The 20,277-nt window shown below is 38.0% G+C and overlaps 2 protein-coding genes across 6 annotated transcripts in view; one reads left to right on the top strand and one right to left on the bottom strand.

Annotated features, from left to right (window-relative positions):
• MAGI3 (membrane associated guanylate kinase, WW and PDZ domain containing 3) overlaps positions 1-20,277 on the top strand; it is a 286,949-nt gene that overhangs the window by 259,686 nt on the left and 6,986 nt on the right. For all 4 annotated transcript variants that reach the window (XM_054554014.2, XM_024231941.3, XM_024231944.3 and 1 more), the window contains exons 16-19: positions 708-893; positions 13,066-13,168; positions 13,943-14,069; positions 14,647-14,790. In XM_054554014.2, the coding sequence (XP_054409989.1) occupies positions 708-893; positions 13,066-13,168; positions 13,943-14,069; positions 14,647-14,790 (560 nt within the window). The remainder of the gene's footprint in view (positions 1-707; positions 894-13,065; positions 13,169-13,942; positions 14,070-14,646; positions 14,791-20,277) is intronic.
• The window catches only part of PHTF1 (putative homeodomain transcription factor 1), a 96,951-nt gene continuing 79,043 nt past the window's right edge, over positions 2,370-20,277 (bottom strand). For both annotated transcript variants that reach the window (XR_010137941.1, XR_010137942.1), the window contains exon 20: positions 2,370-15,716. The gene's annotated coding sequence lies outside the window, so the exon portion shown is untranslated. The remainder of the gene's footprint in view (positions 15,717-20,277) is intronic.

The following is a 20,277-nucleotide window of genomic DNA, read 5'->3' as shown; positions in this document are numbered from 1 at the left end:
GACTCAGCTTTGTGTATTTGGTTTAGAATTTGATCCATGAGTCAAGTAGTCTTAACAGTTAACATTTAATATTCCAATTCCACTCAGCTTTTCAAATTTTAAAAAGAGCCAAAGGCATAAATAAGAGGAATTAATTTACATGTGGAATTAAGTATGATTCATTTTAATTGTCAGTCATTTCACTGTACCTGAATTTCTGACCAATAACTACCGAGTGCTAAACCTGAGTTTGACCTGCATTTATTTACAAGGTTCCTTGTAGGAGCAAGTGCCCCTTTAACAGAAGCAAAGATAATCTTACTGTAGCAGTTTAAAATAGCTAAAAACTTGTTGCAGCTTAAATGGCCAATAATAAACAATGAGACATCTGATCAGTCAGGTGGTATCAGTGAGATTAGTAGCTCTTAAACAGAACAATTAGGATGAGAATGTAAAAATTAGAAAAAGGTTTCTGGTAGGTAGAAAATAGCAAAGAGGTTTATATGCTATGATTACAACTGTGTAAAGAGTATTTATGCATGTGGGCAAAAGTGAAAAGTATGAAAATAGTTCCGTTTGGATGGGATGATGACGTGTAGTACTTTTCTGTTATGTTTTTAAATAATTTTCTTTGATGTTATGTTGAATTTTTAAATGACATTGATTATAAATCTAACACTAGCAAAAATCTTAAATAATTGAAAAACCTGGGGTTTTTTTTCCCATAGTTATTCCTCATAAAATTGGCCGAGTCATAGAAGGAAGTCCAGCTGACCGCTGTGGAAAACTGAAAGTTGGAGATCATATCTCTGCAGTGAATGGGCAGTCCATTGTTGAACTGTCTCATGATAACATTGTTCAGCTGATCAAAGATGCTGGTGTCACCGTCACACTAACGGTCATTGCTGAAGAAGGTAAGGAGCCAGTAGACCCGCCTGCCCCAAGCTGATCTGAGAGGCACAAAGCCTGTGGGAGGCAGTGGCCTCCTCCAGCACTGCCAGAATCACTGCAGGGATAGAACTGTGTATGCACGCTGGAGTCTCATTCTTCCCCTTTTCGATTTAATGAACTTAAAAGACAACTTATTATAAAATTGTCAGCAGCTCAAGAAAAATAATCCAGCTAGTGAGTGTGGACCACTTATTTATGTGCTAGAGAAGCAAGCACCCAGAAGTGAAAGAGACTGGTAGTACTTTTCAGATCTTATTTTCTTAAAATAATGTCTTAAGCCTTGGCTTAAGTGAGAGAAAATCCTTTAAACAGTTCAAAGAAAGTCACTGTTGATATCAAGTCTTTTTGTCAGGCCCATGCCACAGTGTGCCTTTCCTTGGGGGCAGGGCTTTGTTCTGGGCAGCCGCTTTGTTAACAGGGTAAAGGAGTGTGTGGGAATGGCTAGTAAGTGGGGCATAAAACATACTGGCAGCCCTGGAGTCTTACAAACATGTTTAATGTCTTGCCTTGCTGTAAAGCTGCCTTTTGATTATTAAGAATTTCTAATTAGGAACCATCTTTAGCCAGTCCATATTCTTTGTGAATTACAACATAACCACTATGTAATGCTCTCATTTTTCCTGATTTTGCAAAACTAACAAGGAGAAGCCAAAAACAGAATTATGAAGGGTCAGTCTTTGATGTTAAAATTCCTCATACTATAATGTGTATTCATGTTCCATTTTCTCCCATGACCCTGTAATCTAGTTGGTTTCCAAGTCTTTTATACTTCCTGGTTCTACCTTTTGTTTCTGTTCCTACCACACCACTCTCATCCATTTATCTCTAAGGTATTACATAAATCTTTTCAAGATGCTGTAGGGATTATTTCTGCATGGACATGAATTGACTTCACTGCTCCCTTAGGCCCTGTCGAATTCTGGGCAGGATTCCAAGATGCTGTGACATCCCTGCCTTTGTTGTTTCCCTTTTCCATTCCGTTCCTATACTCTTCTCAGACTCTGCTGATTCTTTTCTAAAATAATCCCTTGTAGAAGCTCCACTGCTTCCCCACTCTCTGCCCAGAAAGTGTTCTGTGATTTTGCTCTCAGCCTGCCTTTTAAATATACTTCTCAGTATTCTCTCCACACCCTCTCTAAGCTGGGCCTCACTGGCCTCTGTGTACATGGCCTTCCCCCCAACCCCAACTCCCATAGCACCTCCTATCTCTGCACTTCACTGGACATCATTCTTACATAACTATATCCCTATTTAAATGGTCTGCTCTTTGTAAACAAAAAACATATTGGTTGATTATGATACTAGATGCTCAGCATTTTTTTTTTTTTTTGAGACAGGGTCTCACTCTGTTGCCCAGGCTGGAGTGCAGTGGCACAATCATGGCTCACTGCAGTCTCAACCTCCTGGACTCAAGTGATCCTCTGACCTCAGTGTCCTGAGTAGCTAGGACTACATAATTTTTAATTTTTTTTTTTTTTTTTTTTTTTGAGATGGGGTCTCACTGTGTTGCCTTGTCTGGTCTCTAACTCCTGGGCTCAAGCAATCTTCCTGCCTTAGCCTCCCACATTGCTAGTATTACAGGCATGAGCCACTGTGCCTGGCCAGCAAATATTTTTTGAATGAAGGAATGAGTAAATGAATGAGTGAACAAAGTAAAAGTTAGGAGATGTTAGTTCTGAGGTCTTCTGTCCCATTACCTAAGCAGAGGCTGTTTAAACCCAATAAAAGAAGTAAGGCTTTTGACAAAGGCCACAGATACCTATTAGCTAGTTACATGACAAAAAAGCTACATAATATTTCTAATCTTCACTTTTTTAACTGTAGAACTGGAGTAGTAATATCTATTTCAGGATCATCATCAGGGGTTAAAGGTGAAAATATACATAAACTGCATAAATACCCTAGGGTGCTCATCTAATATCATTATTTTACCTACATGACTGGCTCCCTCATTCAGGTCTCTGTTTAAATCTCACTTCCCAAGGAAATAATAATAGTATTTAATAAGTGTGTACTATGTGACAGGCACTGTCCTAAATGCTTTACATATATTAACTAATACAATAATCCTAGGCAGGCACTATGGTTTTTCAATTCTTGTGGATGAGGAAACTGAGTCACAGAGCAGTTAGATGAATTAATTGCCTGTGGTTAAAAAATGTTGTAAATGCTTACTCTCAATATCTGTGTATCTCATCTATGAACCACACTTTGGGTAGCCTTGGGATAGATTGTTAGGAAAAAAAACTACTTCTTTCTCCAGTAACTTTTCCCCAAAAATTACTGTTTCCTGTTGATGGTATTTTCTCTAAGAGATTATCCAAGATTGTTCATAATTTTTCTTAGAATAAAAGTTCCCTTTCACATTCTGGCCCAAACACTTGTGGACAGACACTTAAGATTTCCTGTATAACGTGTGTTCGTGTTCAGATAAAAGAGAAGGGTGGAGGGAAGCTCCCTAGAAGATATATATACTTAAAGTATATTTCATATGCAGCCACAGCCTCTTAAAATACAGTCACATTTTATATGTTAAATCACATTTCAGTGATCACACACTATTTTATTATGCTCTAGGTTTTTTTAAACTATGAAAACATTCAGACTCTCTTATGTTTTCTTAGGAAAAAACAGAAAATCTTCCTTCTGTCCATAAAGATCTCATTCATGGAGTTTGTAAGCCTTCCAGGTTCTCATAAAATTCAGTATAAAATCTATCAACTGCATTAACGAGTCAAATGAATATTTATAACTCTAAAGCTATTTTCAGAAACCACACATTCAGATCAATACCTCAGGGCAGCAGAGCTTCGCATTTGATACTTCTCCCCTTCTCTCCATCAGCCATTCCCCACTGACAGGTAAAAGACAGTTACCTAGAAAATGAACAACTCTTGGTCCCTCCATCCTTTTTTCCCCCTTTGCTAGATGCTGTTTAATATTTGTGCCTATGTTGCCAAGGATATGGTAAGGCAAGTGTCATATTTCATAAAAGACTTCCAAACTGTAGCCAGGACTTGAGACTGTTCTCTATCATATGGCATTCCCCACAACACTACCGCCTCTTCCTCTGCCATGGTATCTTGTTTTTAAATATGGAACATAAATTTACTATATCTGGTAGTTCCTGCTTACTGTAAAAAAAAACATATAATTTTTCAAAATTAATTTCAAATTTTTTGTCAGGCCTTGTTAATTTTAAGAGTGAACATGACTTACCAAAGGCTACCAAGCACTCCTGTTGGAATTGATTCTGGTAGTGTTGCAATACTTTTGTTTTGTTTTCAATTGATTTATCTGTTTATTCCCATTTGTCTCCATTTTCCATTCTCATTTCTCTCACTGCTCCCATTGGCAAACATTCTAGTATGTTTTATGTACTGCATTTTATTTGTACGTCTTTTAAAATACATTTTTTGTTGGGTGTTGGCATTTATTTTTGAATTATGTAAATGTTACAGATTTTACACTGGGTTTTTCTCAGAACCATGTTGTTGTTGTTTTCTTTTAATGCCATTTTACTGTTCTAGGATCCAATCCAGTATTCCTCGTGACATTTAGCTGTTGTCTTTTTTTTTCTTTTTAATTGGGATAGAATTCTTATACTATAAAATTAATTATTCTAAAATATACAATTCGGCCTGCCGCCATGGCTCATGCCTGTAATCCCAGCACTTTGGGAGGCCAAGACAGGCGGATCACCTGAGGTCGGGAGTTCGAGACCAACCTGACCAACATGGAGAAACCCCACCTCTACTAAAAATACAAAATTAGCCGGGCGTGATGGCGCATGCCTGTAATCCCAGCTACTCGGGAGGCTGAGGGAGGAGAATCACTTGAACCCGGGAGGCAGAGGTTGCAGTGAGCTGAAATTGCACCATTGCACTCCAGCCTGGGCAACAAGAGTGAAACACCATCTCAAAAAAAGAAATATGTATATTTCTTTTATGAAATGCATATATATATATGCAATTCAGTGGTTTTTAGTATATTCACAGGGTTTTGCAATCATTACCACTAGTTCCACATTTTATTGCTCCAAAAAGAAACTTCATACCCATTAGAAATCACTTCCCATTCTCTCGAAACCCCCATCACTAGGCAACCACTTATCCACTTTCTGTCTCTGTGGATTTGCTGGGTATTTCATATAAATAGAATCATACAATATGTGGCCTTTTGTGTCTGGCTTCTTTCGTTTGGCAAAATGTTTTCAAGGTACGTTCTAGTTGTAGCATGCATCAGTACTGCATTCCTTTTTATGACTAATGAATAATATTTCATTATGCATACATATATTTTGCTTACCTATTAATCATTTGATAGACATTTGAGTTGTTTCTACTACTGTGAATAATGCCACTATGAACGCTGTTTTATAGGTTTTTGTGTTGTTTTATTATTTCATTTTTCTTGGTCGTATACCTAGGAGTGGAATTGTTGGGTGGCATGGTAACTATGTTTAGCTTTTTGAAGAACTTCAAAACTGTTTTCCACAGCAGCTGCGCCCTTTTATATTCCCACCAGCAATGTATGAGGCTTCCATTTCCCCATATCCTTGCCAACACTTATTTTCTGTTTCAGGGGTTTGTTTTCTAGCCATTCTAGTGGGTATGAAATGGTATTTCATTGTGGTTTTGATTGGCATTTTGCTGATGAGTAATGATGTTGAACATCTTTTCATGTGCTTATTGACTATTTGTAAATCTTCTTTACATAGAGAAATGTCTGTTTAAATCCTTTGCCATTTATAACTCAGTTATTTGTCTTTTTTATTGTTGAATTGGTTTCTGAATACTAGACCTTTATCAGATACATGGTTTGCAAGTATTTTTCTCCCATTCTCCATTTGTCTTTTTACTTTCTTAATACTATCCTTTGATGCACAAAGTTTTAATGCTGAAGAAATCTAATTCCTCTATTTGCAGGGGCGGTGCTTGTGCTTTGGTATCATAGCATCATATGCTTTTAAGATTTATCTGCATTGCTGGGTGAACATAATTGATTGCATTTAACTGCTTGACCGTTTTCCATGAGCATTTACCACAAATAACCTGTCCACTTCCCTGTTGACAATCACATTGCCTACAACACTACAGTATTACAAACAATTCTATAATACACATCTTCACATATCTATGTTACAAAACAGTGTGAGAAGCCAGTCATTGGTGGCACATGCTTGTAGTCCCAGCTACACAGGAGGATCACTTGAGCCCAGAAGTTTAGGCCAGCCTAGATAACATAGCAAGACCTTATCTCTTAAAAAATAAAAAAACAGTGTGAGAATTTCTTGGAGTGAAATTACTTGATCAGAGGGTATACATGTGCTTGATTTAATATTGTCAGATTGTCACATCCGTCTGCTCCCACCAGCAAAACATTGAGGATTCTTATACTTTACTTCCCCACTAGTACTTGGTATTATCAGCTTTTGAATTTGCTAGCCTAAAGCATGAAGGTGTTGTCTTATTAGTTAATTTGCATTTCTCTGATTGCCCATGAATTTCAGCATCTCTTCATATGCTTGAGTTTTTTTCTTGTGGGATTCCTGTGTTGTTGATATTTAGTGGATGCTCATGAATTATATGGACTTCAGTAGTACAGTTTTGTTTTAGAGACTATAAATACCTTTTTCTGCCATGTGTATGTTCTTTGACCATGGTACCCTTTATTATACAGAAATTCTTAATTCAGATGTAATCAAATTTGTCACTTTTTACCTACCTACAGCTTAAACTCTTGAGGTTTTATTTAAGATAAGTCATTTTTTCCCCACATCACAGAGATTTTTCTTTTATATGATCTAATACCAGATTTGTAATTTTGATTTTTGTACGTAGGTCTTTAATCCATCTGGAGCCTACCTTTGTATGTAGTTTTAGGAGGGATGTAGTTTTATTTTTTATTCTTAAGATGAGCCAGATTTCCCAACACCAGCTATTAGACAGCACTTCTTTGCCTTATTTATTTGTGATGCCATCTCTCCTATATATCAGCTTCCCCTTTAAACATGAGTCTCCAAGTTCTCTATTCTGTTCTATTAGTTTATTTGTTCTTGGGCTGATGATATATGTGTGTGTGTATTTTTTTTTATCTGTAAGTTTGTGATACATCCTAATATATCTGCTTATTAGGGCAAACCTGTCTGTCTCCCTGTTTCTCGAAATTGACTATATATTCATGGAACTTTTCTATATAAAATTTTAGAGCAAATTATTAAGCTCCTCCAAAAAAATCAAAGTGCAGTTTTTTGGAGATATATTGTATATACGTGTATATAAATATATGTGTGTGTATGTATATATATTTTGGGGGAGGAGAATATCTTTACATAGTAAGTCATCTCACCAAAGATCATGGACTGTATTTCCAATTATTCAGATCATCTTTTATGTCCTTTAATAGAGTTTTAGAGTTCTAGAATGTTCTCTCATAGGGTTCTTATTTACTCTTGGTAAGGTGATTCTCAATAGATTATAATGTTTATTGGTGTAGTTTAACTGTGGATTTTGTTTTTATCTTTTGAAAATACACTTTCTTTTAAGTGTATTATTATAAGCATACCTTGGAGATACTGCAGGTTCAGTTATAGGCCACTGCCATTAGGTAGTGAATATTGCAATAAAGTGAATCACATGAACTTTTTGGTTTTCTAGTGCATATAGAAGTTATATTTACACTATACTGTAGTCTCTTAAGTGTGCAATAGCAGTATGTCTTAAAAAACAATATACATACCTTAATGAAAATATACTTTATTGCTAAGAAATGCTAATGATCATCTAGGCCTTTAGTAAGTCTTAATCTTTATGCTGATGGAGGGTCTTGCCTCGATGTTGATGGTTGCTGACTGATTTGGGTGTTAGTTGCTGAAGGTTGAGGTGGCTGTAGCAATTTCTTAAAATAAGACAACAATAAAGTCTGCCACATTGACTCTTTCTTTCACTAAAGATCTCTCTGTAGCATGTGATGCTGTTTGATAGCATTTTGCCCACAGTAAAACTTCTTTCAAAATTGGACTTTGTCCTTTCAGACTTTGCCACTACTTTATCAACTAAGGTTATGTACTATTCTAAATCCTTTGTGGTCATTTCAACAGTGTTCATAGCATCTTCACCAGGAGTAGACTCCATCTCAAGAAACCACTTCTTTGCTCATCCGTAGGAAGCAAATCCTCACCTGTTCAAGTTTTGTCATGAGATTACAGCAATTCAGTCCCAACTTCAGGCTCTACTTCTAATTCTGTTCCTTGCTGTTTCTACCACATCTGCAGTTTCTTCCTCCACTGAAGTCTTGAACCTCTCAAAGTCATCCATGGGAACTAAAATCAAATTATTCCAAATTCCTGTTAATGCTGATATTTTTGACCTCTTCCCCATGAATCACGAATGTTCTTAATGTCGTCTAGAATCCTTTCCAGGTTTTCAGTTTGCTTTGCCCAGACCCGTAGAAAGATCACTATCTGTGGCAGCTATAGACTTACCAAATATATTTCTTAAAATACTAAGACTTGAAAGTCAAAATTACTCCTTGATCCATGGGCTACAGAATGGATGTTGTATTGGAACTCATGAAAACAACATTTATCTCCTTGTATTTCTCCATCAGAGCTCTTGAGTGACTAGGTGCATTGTAAGTAAGCAGTAATATTTTGAAAGGAATCTTTTTTTCTGAGCAGTAGGTCTCAACAGTGGGATTAAATTATTCAGTAAATCATGCTGTAAACAGATGTGCTGTCATCCAGGCTTTATTGTTCCATTTTTAGAGCATAGGCAGAGTAGATTTAGCATAATTCTTAAGGGCCCTAAGATTTTTGGAGTGTAAATGAGCACATGAATTCACCAGCTGCATTAGCCCCTAACAAGAGAGTCAGCTGCCTTTGAAGCTTTGAAGCCAGGCATTGACTTCTCCTTTCTAGCTATGAAAGGCCTAGATGGCATCTTCTAATAAGAGGCTGTTTTGTCTACCTTGAAAATCTGTTGTTTAGTATAGCCACCTTCACCAATGATATTAGTTGAATCTTCTGGAAAAGTTGCTGCAGCTTCTGTATCAGCACTTGCTGCTTCACCTTGCAGTTTTATGTTATAGAGATGACTTCTTTCCTTAAACCTCATGAACCAGCTTCTTCTAGCTTCACACTTTTCTTCTGCAGCTTCCTCAGCTCTCAGAATGGAAGAAAGTTAGGGCCTTGCTCTGGATTAGGCTTTGGCTTATGAAAATACTGTGGCTGGTTTGATCTTCTATCCAGACCACTAAAACTTTCTCCATATCCAGCAATAAGGCTGTTTCATTTTCTTATCATTCATTTGTTCACTGGAGTAATATTTACAATTTTCTTCAAGAACTTTTCTTTTGCATTCACAACTTGGGTAACTGGTACAAGAGGCCTAGCTTTCAGCCTGTCTCAGGTCTCAACATGCCCTCCTCACTAAGCTTAATCAAGTCTAGCTTTTGATGTAAAGTGAGAGATATGCAACTCTTTCTTTCACTTGAATACATAGAGGTCATTGTAGGGTTATTATTGGCATGATTTCAATATTGTGTGTCTCAGGGAATAGAGGGGCCTGAGGAGAGGGAGAAAGATGGGGAAAGCCTAGTTGATGGAGCAGTCAGCACACACATATTTATCGATTATGTTTGCCATTTTATATGGGTGTGATTCGTGGCACCCAAAAACAATTAGAGACAAGTAACTTGAAATTGACATACCCAGTAAGCAAAGGTGGAAGACCTGGGAATTTCCAGTGGGTACAAGAATATAAATATCAAAGATCACTGACCACAGATCACCATAACAGATATAATAATAATGAAAAAGTTAGAAATATTGGAAGAATTACCAAAATGTGACACAGAGACATGAAAGTGAGCACATGCTGTTGGAAAAATGGCACTAATAGACTCGCCCAATGCAGGGTTGCCATAAACCTTCAATTTATAAAAAATGCAATAAAGTGAAGTGTACTAAAATAAGGCATACCTATACTTACAGACAGAAAGCCCAGCAAAAATGTAATTCTCATCGAAGGAGAGATATACTTAACCCATTGCTTTACTATTTTAAGAATTTTCAAATAAAATTCAGAGAGAAGATAGGCCTGTTTGACATTATGGAATAAATATTTGACTTTGTGAAGTAAAATAGCTTATAACAGAAAAAAAAATGGAGAAGCCATGTAGCATGTTGCACGGGTTGAAGGACTAAAAATGAAAAGAATCCCAGTGATAGGAAGTTTTACTTAAATTTGATGAGGACAACAAAAAACATGTAACTTTAAAAGTAAGCACCAATTTGTGGTACGTTTTGCCTAGAACTGAAATGTCTCATCTAGAATGGAAGTTAGAGGAAAACTTGAAATTGATCAGATTACTTCTATTGTCCTGCTCTGATGTTATACACTCATTACAATAGCCAAGCTAGTAACTCCGATAAATTATCTCTCTTGACCACATGTCAAGAGGTACAAGTATCTCCTAGTCATCTCGTTGGCAAATGGAATTTTCCCCATCATTTTCCATCCCCTTAATAGTAACCATGAATTTACAGCGACCAAAGAGAATCCAACTCTATACTGGGCAGTAAAGTTTAGAGACAGGTAACTTGAAATTGACATACCCAGGAAGCAAATGTGGAAGAACTTCTGGAAATTTCTAGTGAGTACAGGAATATTGAGATAACTGAGGTGTGATTCTTGCAATCAAGGAGTTCAGAGTCTAGTAGGAGAGACAGGTGTTCTGCCAGCTCTGACACAATGTGGGAAATGCTGTGAGAACATTGTGATCACAGTGTGCTTAAGGAGCCAGATAGGATTTCACAGAGGAGGTGACATTTTGAACATGAGGTGAAATGGAAAGGCAGGAGTGCCCAGGTAACAAGTATCTTATGAGCAAGAAAACGTCACCATAGATTGTTTTTGTTTGTTTGTTTGAGATAGAGTCTTGCTCTGTCACCCAGGCTGGAGTGCAGTGGCATGATCTTGGCTCATTGCAACCTCCACCTCCTGGGTTCAAATGATTCTCCTGCCTCAGCCTCCCAAGTAGCTGGGACTACAGGCACATGCCACCACACCCAGCTAATTTTTGTATTTTTAGTAGAGACGGGGTTTCACCATGTTGGCCAGGCTGGTCTCGAACTCCTGACCTCAGGTGATCCGCCTGCCTCGGCATCCCGAAGTGCTGGGATTACAGGCATGAGCCACCGCGCCCAGCCCACCATAGGTTTTTTACACAAGGCAGTGGCATGTTTCAACTTATGTGTTAAAACTGGAATCTAAGGTGGCAAAGAGAGCAGTTAGGAGGTCAGTATAAGCAACTTGTTAAAGTTACTCAGGAAAAATAAAATTCATGATAGCAATATAAAAGAGCAACAAATTTCCAGGTCTCCAAAAAAAAAAAAAAAAAGTTCATAGTCCACTCTACTCCCACCCTCCCTTCCTGGAATACTTGACCTTAAAGAGGAAACACAACCCTCTGGGTAAGTTCTGGTCCAGAGGTTGCTTCTGCATCTCCAGGTCTAGTACACATTGTTAAATCCATGTTCACACCCAAGCCCAACAGCCAGAGGGCGTAGAAATCCTCAGGGGCCACCTGGCTTGGCCATATACCATTTCTTCCTCCTGCCACTTTCTACTCTCTGGCCTGTGTTTTTAGAGTACTCTCTAGCTTCTAGATACAAGAAATTTTTCAATAAAAATAAGCAATTTATCTGTGTTTTTAGTCTCACAGAACTTTGGAAAGTAACAACTTAACCCAAGCAATAAAATAGTGATGCATGTATTGTAGTAAAGCCTGAAGTTTCAGCTTTCTCAATGGAAACTGCTTCTTAATATTCATCTCTTATCTTTAACATGAGATTTTCACTATTGTATTCTAAGATTCAGGTTATATCAGCTTCCACATGTTTTTCTAACTTAAAATATCCTCTACATTTAACATTTTTATAAAGCAAGGTAAAGATTTCAGCATATATGTTTAAGGAGAAATGCAACCCCAAGTGAGAGATATCATTTTGATGATGATGATGATGATGAAAATGATGATAGTTATAATAGAAACTGTTATATTGTGACTATTATATGCCAGGCACTATTCTAAGCATGTATATTTATAAGCTCCTTTGATACTATAACCCAATGAGATAACTGTATTTCCCCTTTTATAGAGACAAGACAATTCAAAGCACAGAGAACATAACAGATTTTCTCAAGAACACACAGCTAGTAAATGATGCGGTCAGGCTTAAACTCTGTCCATCTTGCTCAGAGTTCATGGTCTTAATCATTAAGCTGTGCTCCCTCTCTCTGATACTTTAAATATCCTATGCTTTTATATTTAAACATAATAAAATGTTCAAAAGTTTCAACTTCAAAAATATGAGTCTGCCAGCCTTAGGCATCTTGTTTAATTGTCGCCTCCTTGCCATCTAGTTCTAGGTGCATGCAGTCACTATGCTTAGCTGTGAAAGCTACCTTCAAGGAACAGCAGGGAGTCCAGAGCTGTTGGGAATGATACAGAAACAAATGTAATGTTTTTCACCTATATTTGTGTTCTGAGAAAATAGAAGCAGTAGGATATTTATAAACATTTGTTAGCACTCAGGATTCTATAAGTTTGTCTTTGGTTCTCAGTGTCAGGCAAAATAACTGCTCCTATATTGAAGATGCAGGTTCAAAGGTGTGAGTGTGGTTTGCAGACTGGCCTCCGTGTTCCAGCATTCCTGAGACCCAGCATTCCTGAGACCCAGCTTTGTTATCTAGAATGGGTTACCAATTATTAGGTGTGTGCTCTGGAAACCCATAGAATAGGCAACAGTACAGTTCCTGGAGCTCTGTCTTCTAGATAAATATTATGTTCATTTCTGAATTTTATGTTATATGGATGAGTAAAACACAGGTGAAAATGGGGACATAGTATGATTCCTGTTCTCCTGAGACACAAACATTAATCAAAAGCCACAGGGAAAAAGATGTTAATGTGCCAGTTCCAGACAGCTGACAATAGTGCTGTTCATGCTAAAGCCACTAAAGTCAGTACAGCAATGGCCGTCTGTTATTGTCTCACCTTCACAGATCCACTTGGCCTTCACATTTTTATGTACAAATTCTTATTTCTGTTGTTTTCTCATTTGAACAGAGCATCATGGTCCACCATCAGGAACAAACTCAGCCAGGCAAAGCCCAGCCCTGCAGCACAGGCCCATGGGACAGTCACAGGCCAACCACATACCTGGGGACAGGTGGGGCTATTCTCAGGTTTTTGTTTTTGTTTTTTTCTTATTCTCTCCTTATTGCTCTGCTGTTCATAACCCCACTCCCCATCATCCACCCCCATACAGTAATGCAGATGCCAGCTGTTGAGGTCAAAATGACAACTCTTGCCTGTTCCTCAAATACTGTCCCCATCACCTCCACCCATTCAGTACCTTCGTCCCTCTTCCAGCCTCCATCCCAGGCACAGCATAATTACCCAATCTTGCCTGACATGCGAGGATTAGAAAGAAATGACAGTAGCATCTGGCTCTGCTACTCTTGGTCCTCATAGTTTTCATAGGGAAGCTGCAGACCCATATGGATTGCTGTCTTATCAGACCACCTGAGCAGAGCAGGTTTTGTGTGTATTTCTGTCTTCTTTCATTGAAAATATTAGCCTAGATTTCCAGAAATCCAGCATCTTCACGGGCATTGGTGCTGCAGGAGAGCCATTTTTCACTGTGACAGGGTCAGCTTAACTGCCCTCTGGTGTAGTTACTTGATTGCAGTTTTCTTTGATATAATCTGCTCTGAGATGTCCTTAAAAAAATTGTGGATGTTGACAGACTTCAAGGTATGTTGGAATTAATGACCAGGTTTCTCCTAGCACCCCTCTGATTTTAGATATAGTCTGTCTTCATAGTGGTTTGTCAGAGGGAAAATGGCAAGGTTGAGCTTTTAAAAGAAAAGAAATTAATCGGCCTTTAGACTGTTTTTCATTTTCTCAGTTCAGAGAGTGACTTGATTTCTCTCTCTTGTAGAAGTGCCCTAGAAGGTGAAATTGGAAAAGATGTCTCCACTTCTTACAGACATTCTTGGTCAGACCACAAGCACCTTGCACAGCCTGACACCGCAGTAATTTCAGTTGTAGGCGGTCGGCACAATCAGGTAAACAAACATTTCCCCAGATGGGGAGTGATATTTTGAGTTGCCATACCACTGGCATTGGTGAATTTTTATTGCAAATCAGTTCAGATAAATTTGTTTCCAAAACTAATAATTCTCAAAGACCTGCCATGTGTTTGGCATTCTGCTGGCATCCATAGGAGAATGTCAGGAGTGAAAGAAAAGTTTCCCCTACAGCAGGAGAACTTTGAACCCTTGGTTAAGTACTTAGAAGTAAATAGTATTTTAGATAATCAAATTCGGGTTTTTTTGTTTGTTACTTGTTTTTCAGGAAAATTAGTCAAACGCTACTTAAAGGAAGCACTTTCCAAAATTCTGTTCTCTGATTGTTCCATTGCACATTGACCAACTAGAAAAGACATGTAACCTTCAGATTAATTTAGGCTGCATTTATAAAAATTAAGTAGCCCTTTAACCAAAACCTACATTCCTTCTTTACAATATGGAAATGCACATTGAGAGTATAAATCATTTTTTCCAGCTATAGAAGTAATCTTTCTTCAAAATGTAAATAAACAGTCCATGAGAACTTGCTTTTCTTATACTTCTTTCTCTCTAGAGCCTTGGTTGTTACCCAGTAGAGCTGGAGAGAGGCCCCCGGGGCTTTGGATTCAGCCTCCGAGGGGGGAAGGAGTACAACATGGGGCTGTTCATCCTTCGTCTTGCTGAAGATGGTCCTGCCATCAAAGATGGCAGAATTCATGTGAGTTGGTTTCTGTCTGTATGTAACCTTAGGTTCAGGCTCTAGACTAGAAACTTTGAAAGATATTAATAATTGATTTAAAGGTTATGCAGGAACCTCCTAAATCTAAAAAGCAGGATTTGTCCTCACTGGTAGCTAAAAAAGGCAAATGCTTGTCATTTTGCTTTTCTAACGCCCTGATGACTTCATTTCTTCTCTTCAGTGTGCTAAACCATATTGCAGTTATGCTACTTTTGCCTTCTTGACCTTGGTCAGTAAGAAAATTCATTTCTTATTCACACAGTCAACATCTGAGGGTAAAGGAATTAATAAATACACTTTTCATCTTAATAAGAGTCTTGAGAAAGCGAGGATCAAATAGAATCTTTAACTTTTTCCAGGAGGCAATAGGCCCAGGATTTTTTTTCCCCACTCTTAGCTACCTGGAGAGGTAACTAGAGGCTGAAAAGCGTGGCTCTCAACATTTCTTGTTTGAAGGACTAGAATTCACATCAGTAGTATTCCATCATAGATGTTCTCAGCTCTGAAACACTGTGACTTCGTATAGGGCACTGCAGACCAAATTGTTTATACATCTGCATAAGATAGTTTTTCCTTCTTCTCTCAATGTTAATTAAAGAGGAATCTTATATAGAAGACATTTGCTGCTGGGCGTGGTGGCTCACGCCTGTAATCCCAGCACTTTGGGAGGCTGAGGCGGGCAGATCGCCTGAGGTCGGGAGTTCGAGACCAGCCTGACCAACATGGAGAAACCCCGTCTCTACTAAAAATACAAAAATTAGCCGGGCGTGGTGGTGCGTGCCTGTAATCCCAGCTACTTGGGAGGCTGAGGCAGGAGAATCGCTTGAACCCGGGAGGCAGAGGTCGCAGTGAGCCGAGATCACACCAGTGCACTCTAGTCCGGACAACAAGAGCGAAACTCCCATCTAAAAAAAAAAAAAAAAAAGACATTTTCAGTCTTCAATTAAAAAAAAAAAATACTTAACTCACTGGTATTCAGTTAGGTGATACATTAAATAATTTTAATTTCTAGACACCGTTCCCCCTACTACTCAAAAGAATTTTGGATTTCCTTTCCCTGCCACCAGTAGGCATCAGGGAAAAGGAACTTTTTTTTTTTTAATTTTAAACTAAGTAATTCAATTAGAAAGGCAAATGATCCTGGTAATTATTAGATGGTATATTCTAGTAATTATTAGAAAAGGTGCTTCTGGGTGATTGCAGTTTTGAATTTTTCATTTCACTCCCATTAGTCATTTCATAAACACATATTGAGTGTTTGCATTACCCAAAGCTTTATGCATGCTACTGAGTTGGGAGAGTGACTCAAAACAAATAAGATATTATCCTCCCTCAAAATGACCAGACACATGCACAAGTTCAAAGGGGTGAATAGAGAAGATTTCACAGAATAGGCGGCATTGACAGGTGCATAGGATTTCAATAGGGAGAAATTAAGGAGAGAAAACATTCCAGGCTGAATAAATGAGCAATGGGGTAAAACTAAGGAAGTATAAGTCATGTCCAGGGAACTTCAAGTGGTTGAGTTTACTTATATTTTATTTAGAAAATACGTAGACGAATAGAGGAAATGAGAATATAAAAGCAGATGGGTCACAGGCATAAAAGTCCTAGACAGTGGGAAGCCATGGGAGGGTTTTAGCCAGGAATTTCCCCTCAGAGCAACCTGCTGATAAAAATCTGTTAGTGGTGTGCAGGATGGATGAAGGGAATCCAGGTAGCTGTAATTTATGCATACAGTGGTAGTGGCGGGAGTATAACTTGAATGGTAATGCTTTGGATGGAAGATAAGAGATGCATATAAGTTCAACTTTTAGTGAAGAAAGGACCAGACTAGATGGCCAACAAGTATCCTTTAAATGAGGGATGAAGGAAAAGGAAGAGTAAAGGATGACTCAGAAGCCTTGCCCCATCTGTACTACGAAAACCACCAGGGAGGCCAAGGAGAGAAAGGATATGGCAAAGACTGACGGTGTAGTAAGTTGGAGTCACGTTGAGGTGAAGGGAACAGCTAGTAGAGCAGGTGTAAATGCTTAGCAGGCAATTACTACTAGCGGTAGAAGCCCAGATTGCGACATTACTGAGAAGTGATGATTGAAACCTTTGTGGTAGATAAGATCACTAAGGAAGAATATTTAGAGAGTACTCAGCCAAGGGCAGAGCTCTGAGCAAGGCATGTAATTAGTGGACTAGATAAAATAAAGAAAATGGGAAGGCGCAACATGCAGAGCCACAGAGCCAAAGCTGCAGCATGTGTATGACAAAGAGGGACCGATGGCCAAATGCTTAGTACAGCTCGTCAAGAACTGCTGAATCTACTTTCTCAGAGACAATTTCATATGGTGACAAGAACATGGGTTTGGAAATCAGACGGGACATTCTCCTGAGTTTCCTCATCTGCAAAATGCAGAACCATATGTAAAATACATGGTCCAAGTAAACTTCTTGAAGTCTTAATAAGAGCATCTTGAGACACTGTTTACAGATGGCATATTTATTCCTGGTTTTCTTGGTCCTTTCCCCTCCCCTCCCCTCCTATCTTCTCTTCTCTCTCTCTCTCTCTCTCTCTCGTCTCTCTCTCTCTCTCTCTGTCTCTCTCTCACACACACACACAACCTATTCAGTTACTTTACATCTGTGTTTCAACTCTTCTATTGTATGTAGTGTCACAAAAATCCAATTAAATGATAAATTAGGATATAATTGTTTTAAATGTTGGTTCCAGATATAACCCTCAGATCCACTAATCTCAGTAAACAAAAGGCAAACAGGCCTTAAAGCAGACAAAGTCTAGTTCTAAACATGTCATTCTTAGCCAGGAGTGGTGGCACATGCTTGTAATCCCAGCTACTTGGGAGGCTGAGGTGGGAGGGTCACTTGAGCCCAGGAGTTCAAGACCAGTCTGGGCAATACAGCAAAACATCCTCAGTTAAAAAACGACAACATGACATGCTTTATGAATGAGCAGAAACTTTAGAATCTAATGATGAAATCAGCTTTTATTTCAAGAATAAACTCTGAAAACAAAAGCAAATGAGCAATTAACTGTTAGACCCCAGTGTGCTCTAACCTGTAAGAAAATGTCAGCTTTTCAGAGAAGTCACTTTTTGGGCTATTAAATTATCAAAATCTTGACTTGATAAAGCTCATGAGGGCTTTGCATATAACTAGTGCTCTATAAAATGTTATTGATGACAACTTTCTCTGGTGGCCGCTGTCCAAATGATAAGAGTTTATCTCCAGCTGACACTCGCACCACGGAGCCACCTGAGTGCCCCTCTCTGCCTCCCCCGCTTGCCTCTCCTCTTCTCCCTTTATTAGGTTGTCAGCTGTACTTTGTGTCCTATACCTATTATTCCATATCTCCAGCACCTGATACAGTGCCTTGAATATTCATATCAGGTGCTCCATAGATATTTGTTGAAAGAGTAAAATGTACGGATAATAATTCTAGATACTGAGAGAATTATTGTGTTGTTTTTTTTTTTTAATTTTTAAGATCAGTTCCCAGCACTTATTACTGGGTGAACAGGCCTGGGGATATATGAAGTAATTAGCAACAATCTAAGTGTCATTAAGAAAACAAGAAATGTTAATTTGTAACATAGATGGAAGGGTATTGAGAATCATTGAGAGGTTCTTCCTTTCGGTCTGGTTAAGATTTAGAGAGGAGGGAGAAAAAAGTGTTCTGGGATAAGGAACTGAGAAATAGCTGAATGGAAAAGGTTCATATTAGGGAATAGTGTCAAATTTAAATATTTAATGTAGAACAGAATCAGATTTAGAAAATATTAAGTGTTTGCTGTCTTTGAGGCAACATGTATTTTCCTATACAACATGTGTTTTTACTTATATTAGTTTCAGTCTCTCAGAAACTGAGATAGGTGACATTATCCCCACTTACAGTTTAAAACTGAGGCTCAAGGAGACTTAGTCACTTGCAGAGATTACTCAGCCTGTGCAGGCCACAGTGTGACCCAGGTGTGACCCTAGTCCATCATCCTGGGAGCTCAGTCCATGTGCTTTCCGCTATGTCAGGTCTTGGCTTGAGTCCAGTTTGGATTGGATTTCATTAATAGGCAGTTTCTTAACAGGTTGTGAGATAATATAAGCCATGTGGTAGAAATATTTTGTCATTTTAATACATTTGTAGTGGATGTTGTTTTTAAAACGACAAGACTGCCTGAAAAAGTGATTTGTTTAAAAAAGGGAACATTCTTTTTCTCTATTCTTCCTACTTCTTTTCTTTTGGTTCTCCTATTTTTTTTTCTTTCTCTTTTCTTTCCTCTCCTCTGTCCCCATAATTATTTTTCAATAATGCAAAACTGAACTTGAATCTTTGTTCTATTTATCAAAAGATGTTTTCTCCGAATTATTTTTTATCACATTTTTAAAGTGACTTAAAATGTTAAAAGGATGTTTACTGGGTGAATTTACTCCTCTGAATTTCCTTCTCAGAAGAGTCTTTTTCATCTGTAGTTTTGTGTATGTAGGTCTCTGCAGAATTTCTCCCGCTCTGAGGGCCTGGCTACCATAAATCTTAAAGCAATGGCTCCCCCTCCTTCCCTCCATTCAGTTTTAAAGTTAGACAGAAATGACACCTGGTGGCAAGTCTGTTCAATTACAAGTTTTGTGGGGTTTTTTTGTAGTTTATTGCAGTAAAAGAATAAAAAGTGCTCTGGGTTGGAGAGCTTAAGCTAAAGAATGTGATTGAAATAAATTATAACCTCAAACATGTTTTACAAGATATGCCCAAAGCAGTATCCAAATACTACTTTAATTTTCTTTATCAGCAAGATTATATATCTAGTGCTAATTTATTACCTACATTGCCTCATGGAAATGATTCTTCTTCCATCATTTATCAAGGGAAATCTAAGTATTGGCTTTTGTTTCACTTATATATTCTGGATAGTAAGGGGTTTCTAAATTGTTCTCCATCCTGTTGTCTTACTTTGGTTTTATTAAGAAGGTGTTTTCATCTTACATATTAAATCCATCAATCTTGTTTCTGATATCCTCCATTTATTCAAGAGTAAGCTTCCCTTGTTTAAAATAAGTATGCAATAAGACCTTTATTCTTTTCATAGTTGACTTGAATTTTTTTGCATTGTATAGAATGGAGTGCAGTCTACAGTTAAATCTTCATAATGATACACTTTAAAATAGCTTGAAAACTAATATTTGCACTTGGTATATAATCTTGTTTTATCTTAAGTCCTCCCAGAATCCCACGAATTATCCTCATTTAACAGATGAAAAAAATGAGACCACAACACTAGAAAGAGGTGGAGCACAAGATGTGAACCACAGCCTCCTGACCACCTGTGCCGTGCTGTATCTGTAGAAAGAGTTGGCCCACTGACCTTTGTTAAATATTGAGTCCTTCTGTTTTGTTACTTCTGGATTGGCTTATTATTATTTCTATTCTTTAGTCACCTTGCAGCTAGCTTCAACTCAAAGGAA

Source organism: Pongo abelii, chromosome 1 (genome assembly GCF_028885655.2).
Source record: "Pongo abelii isolate AG06213 chromosome 1, NHGRI_mPonAbe1-v2.0_pri, whole genome shotgun sequence".
NCBI lineage: Eukaryota > Metazoa > Chordata > Mammalia > Primates > Hominidae > Pongo > Pongo abelii.
The sequence above is the reverse complement of the archived record's forward strand: the minus strand, read 5'-3'. Positions and strand labels throughout refer to the sequence as shown.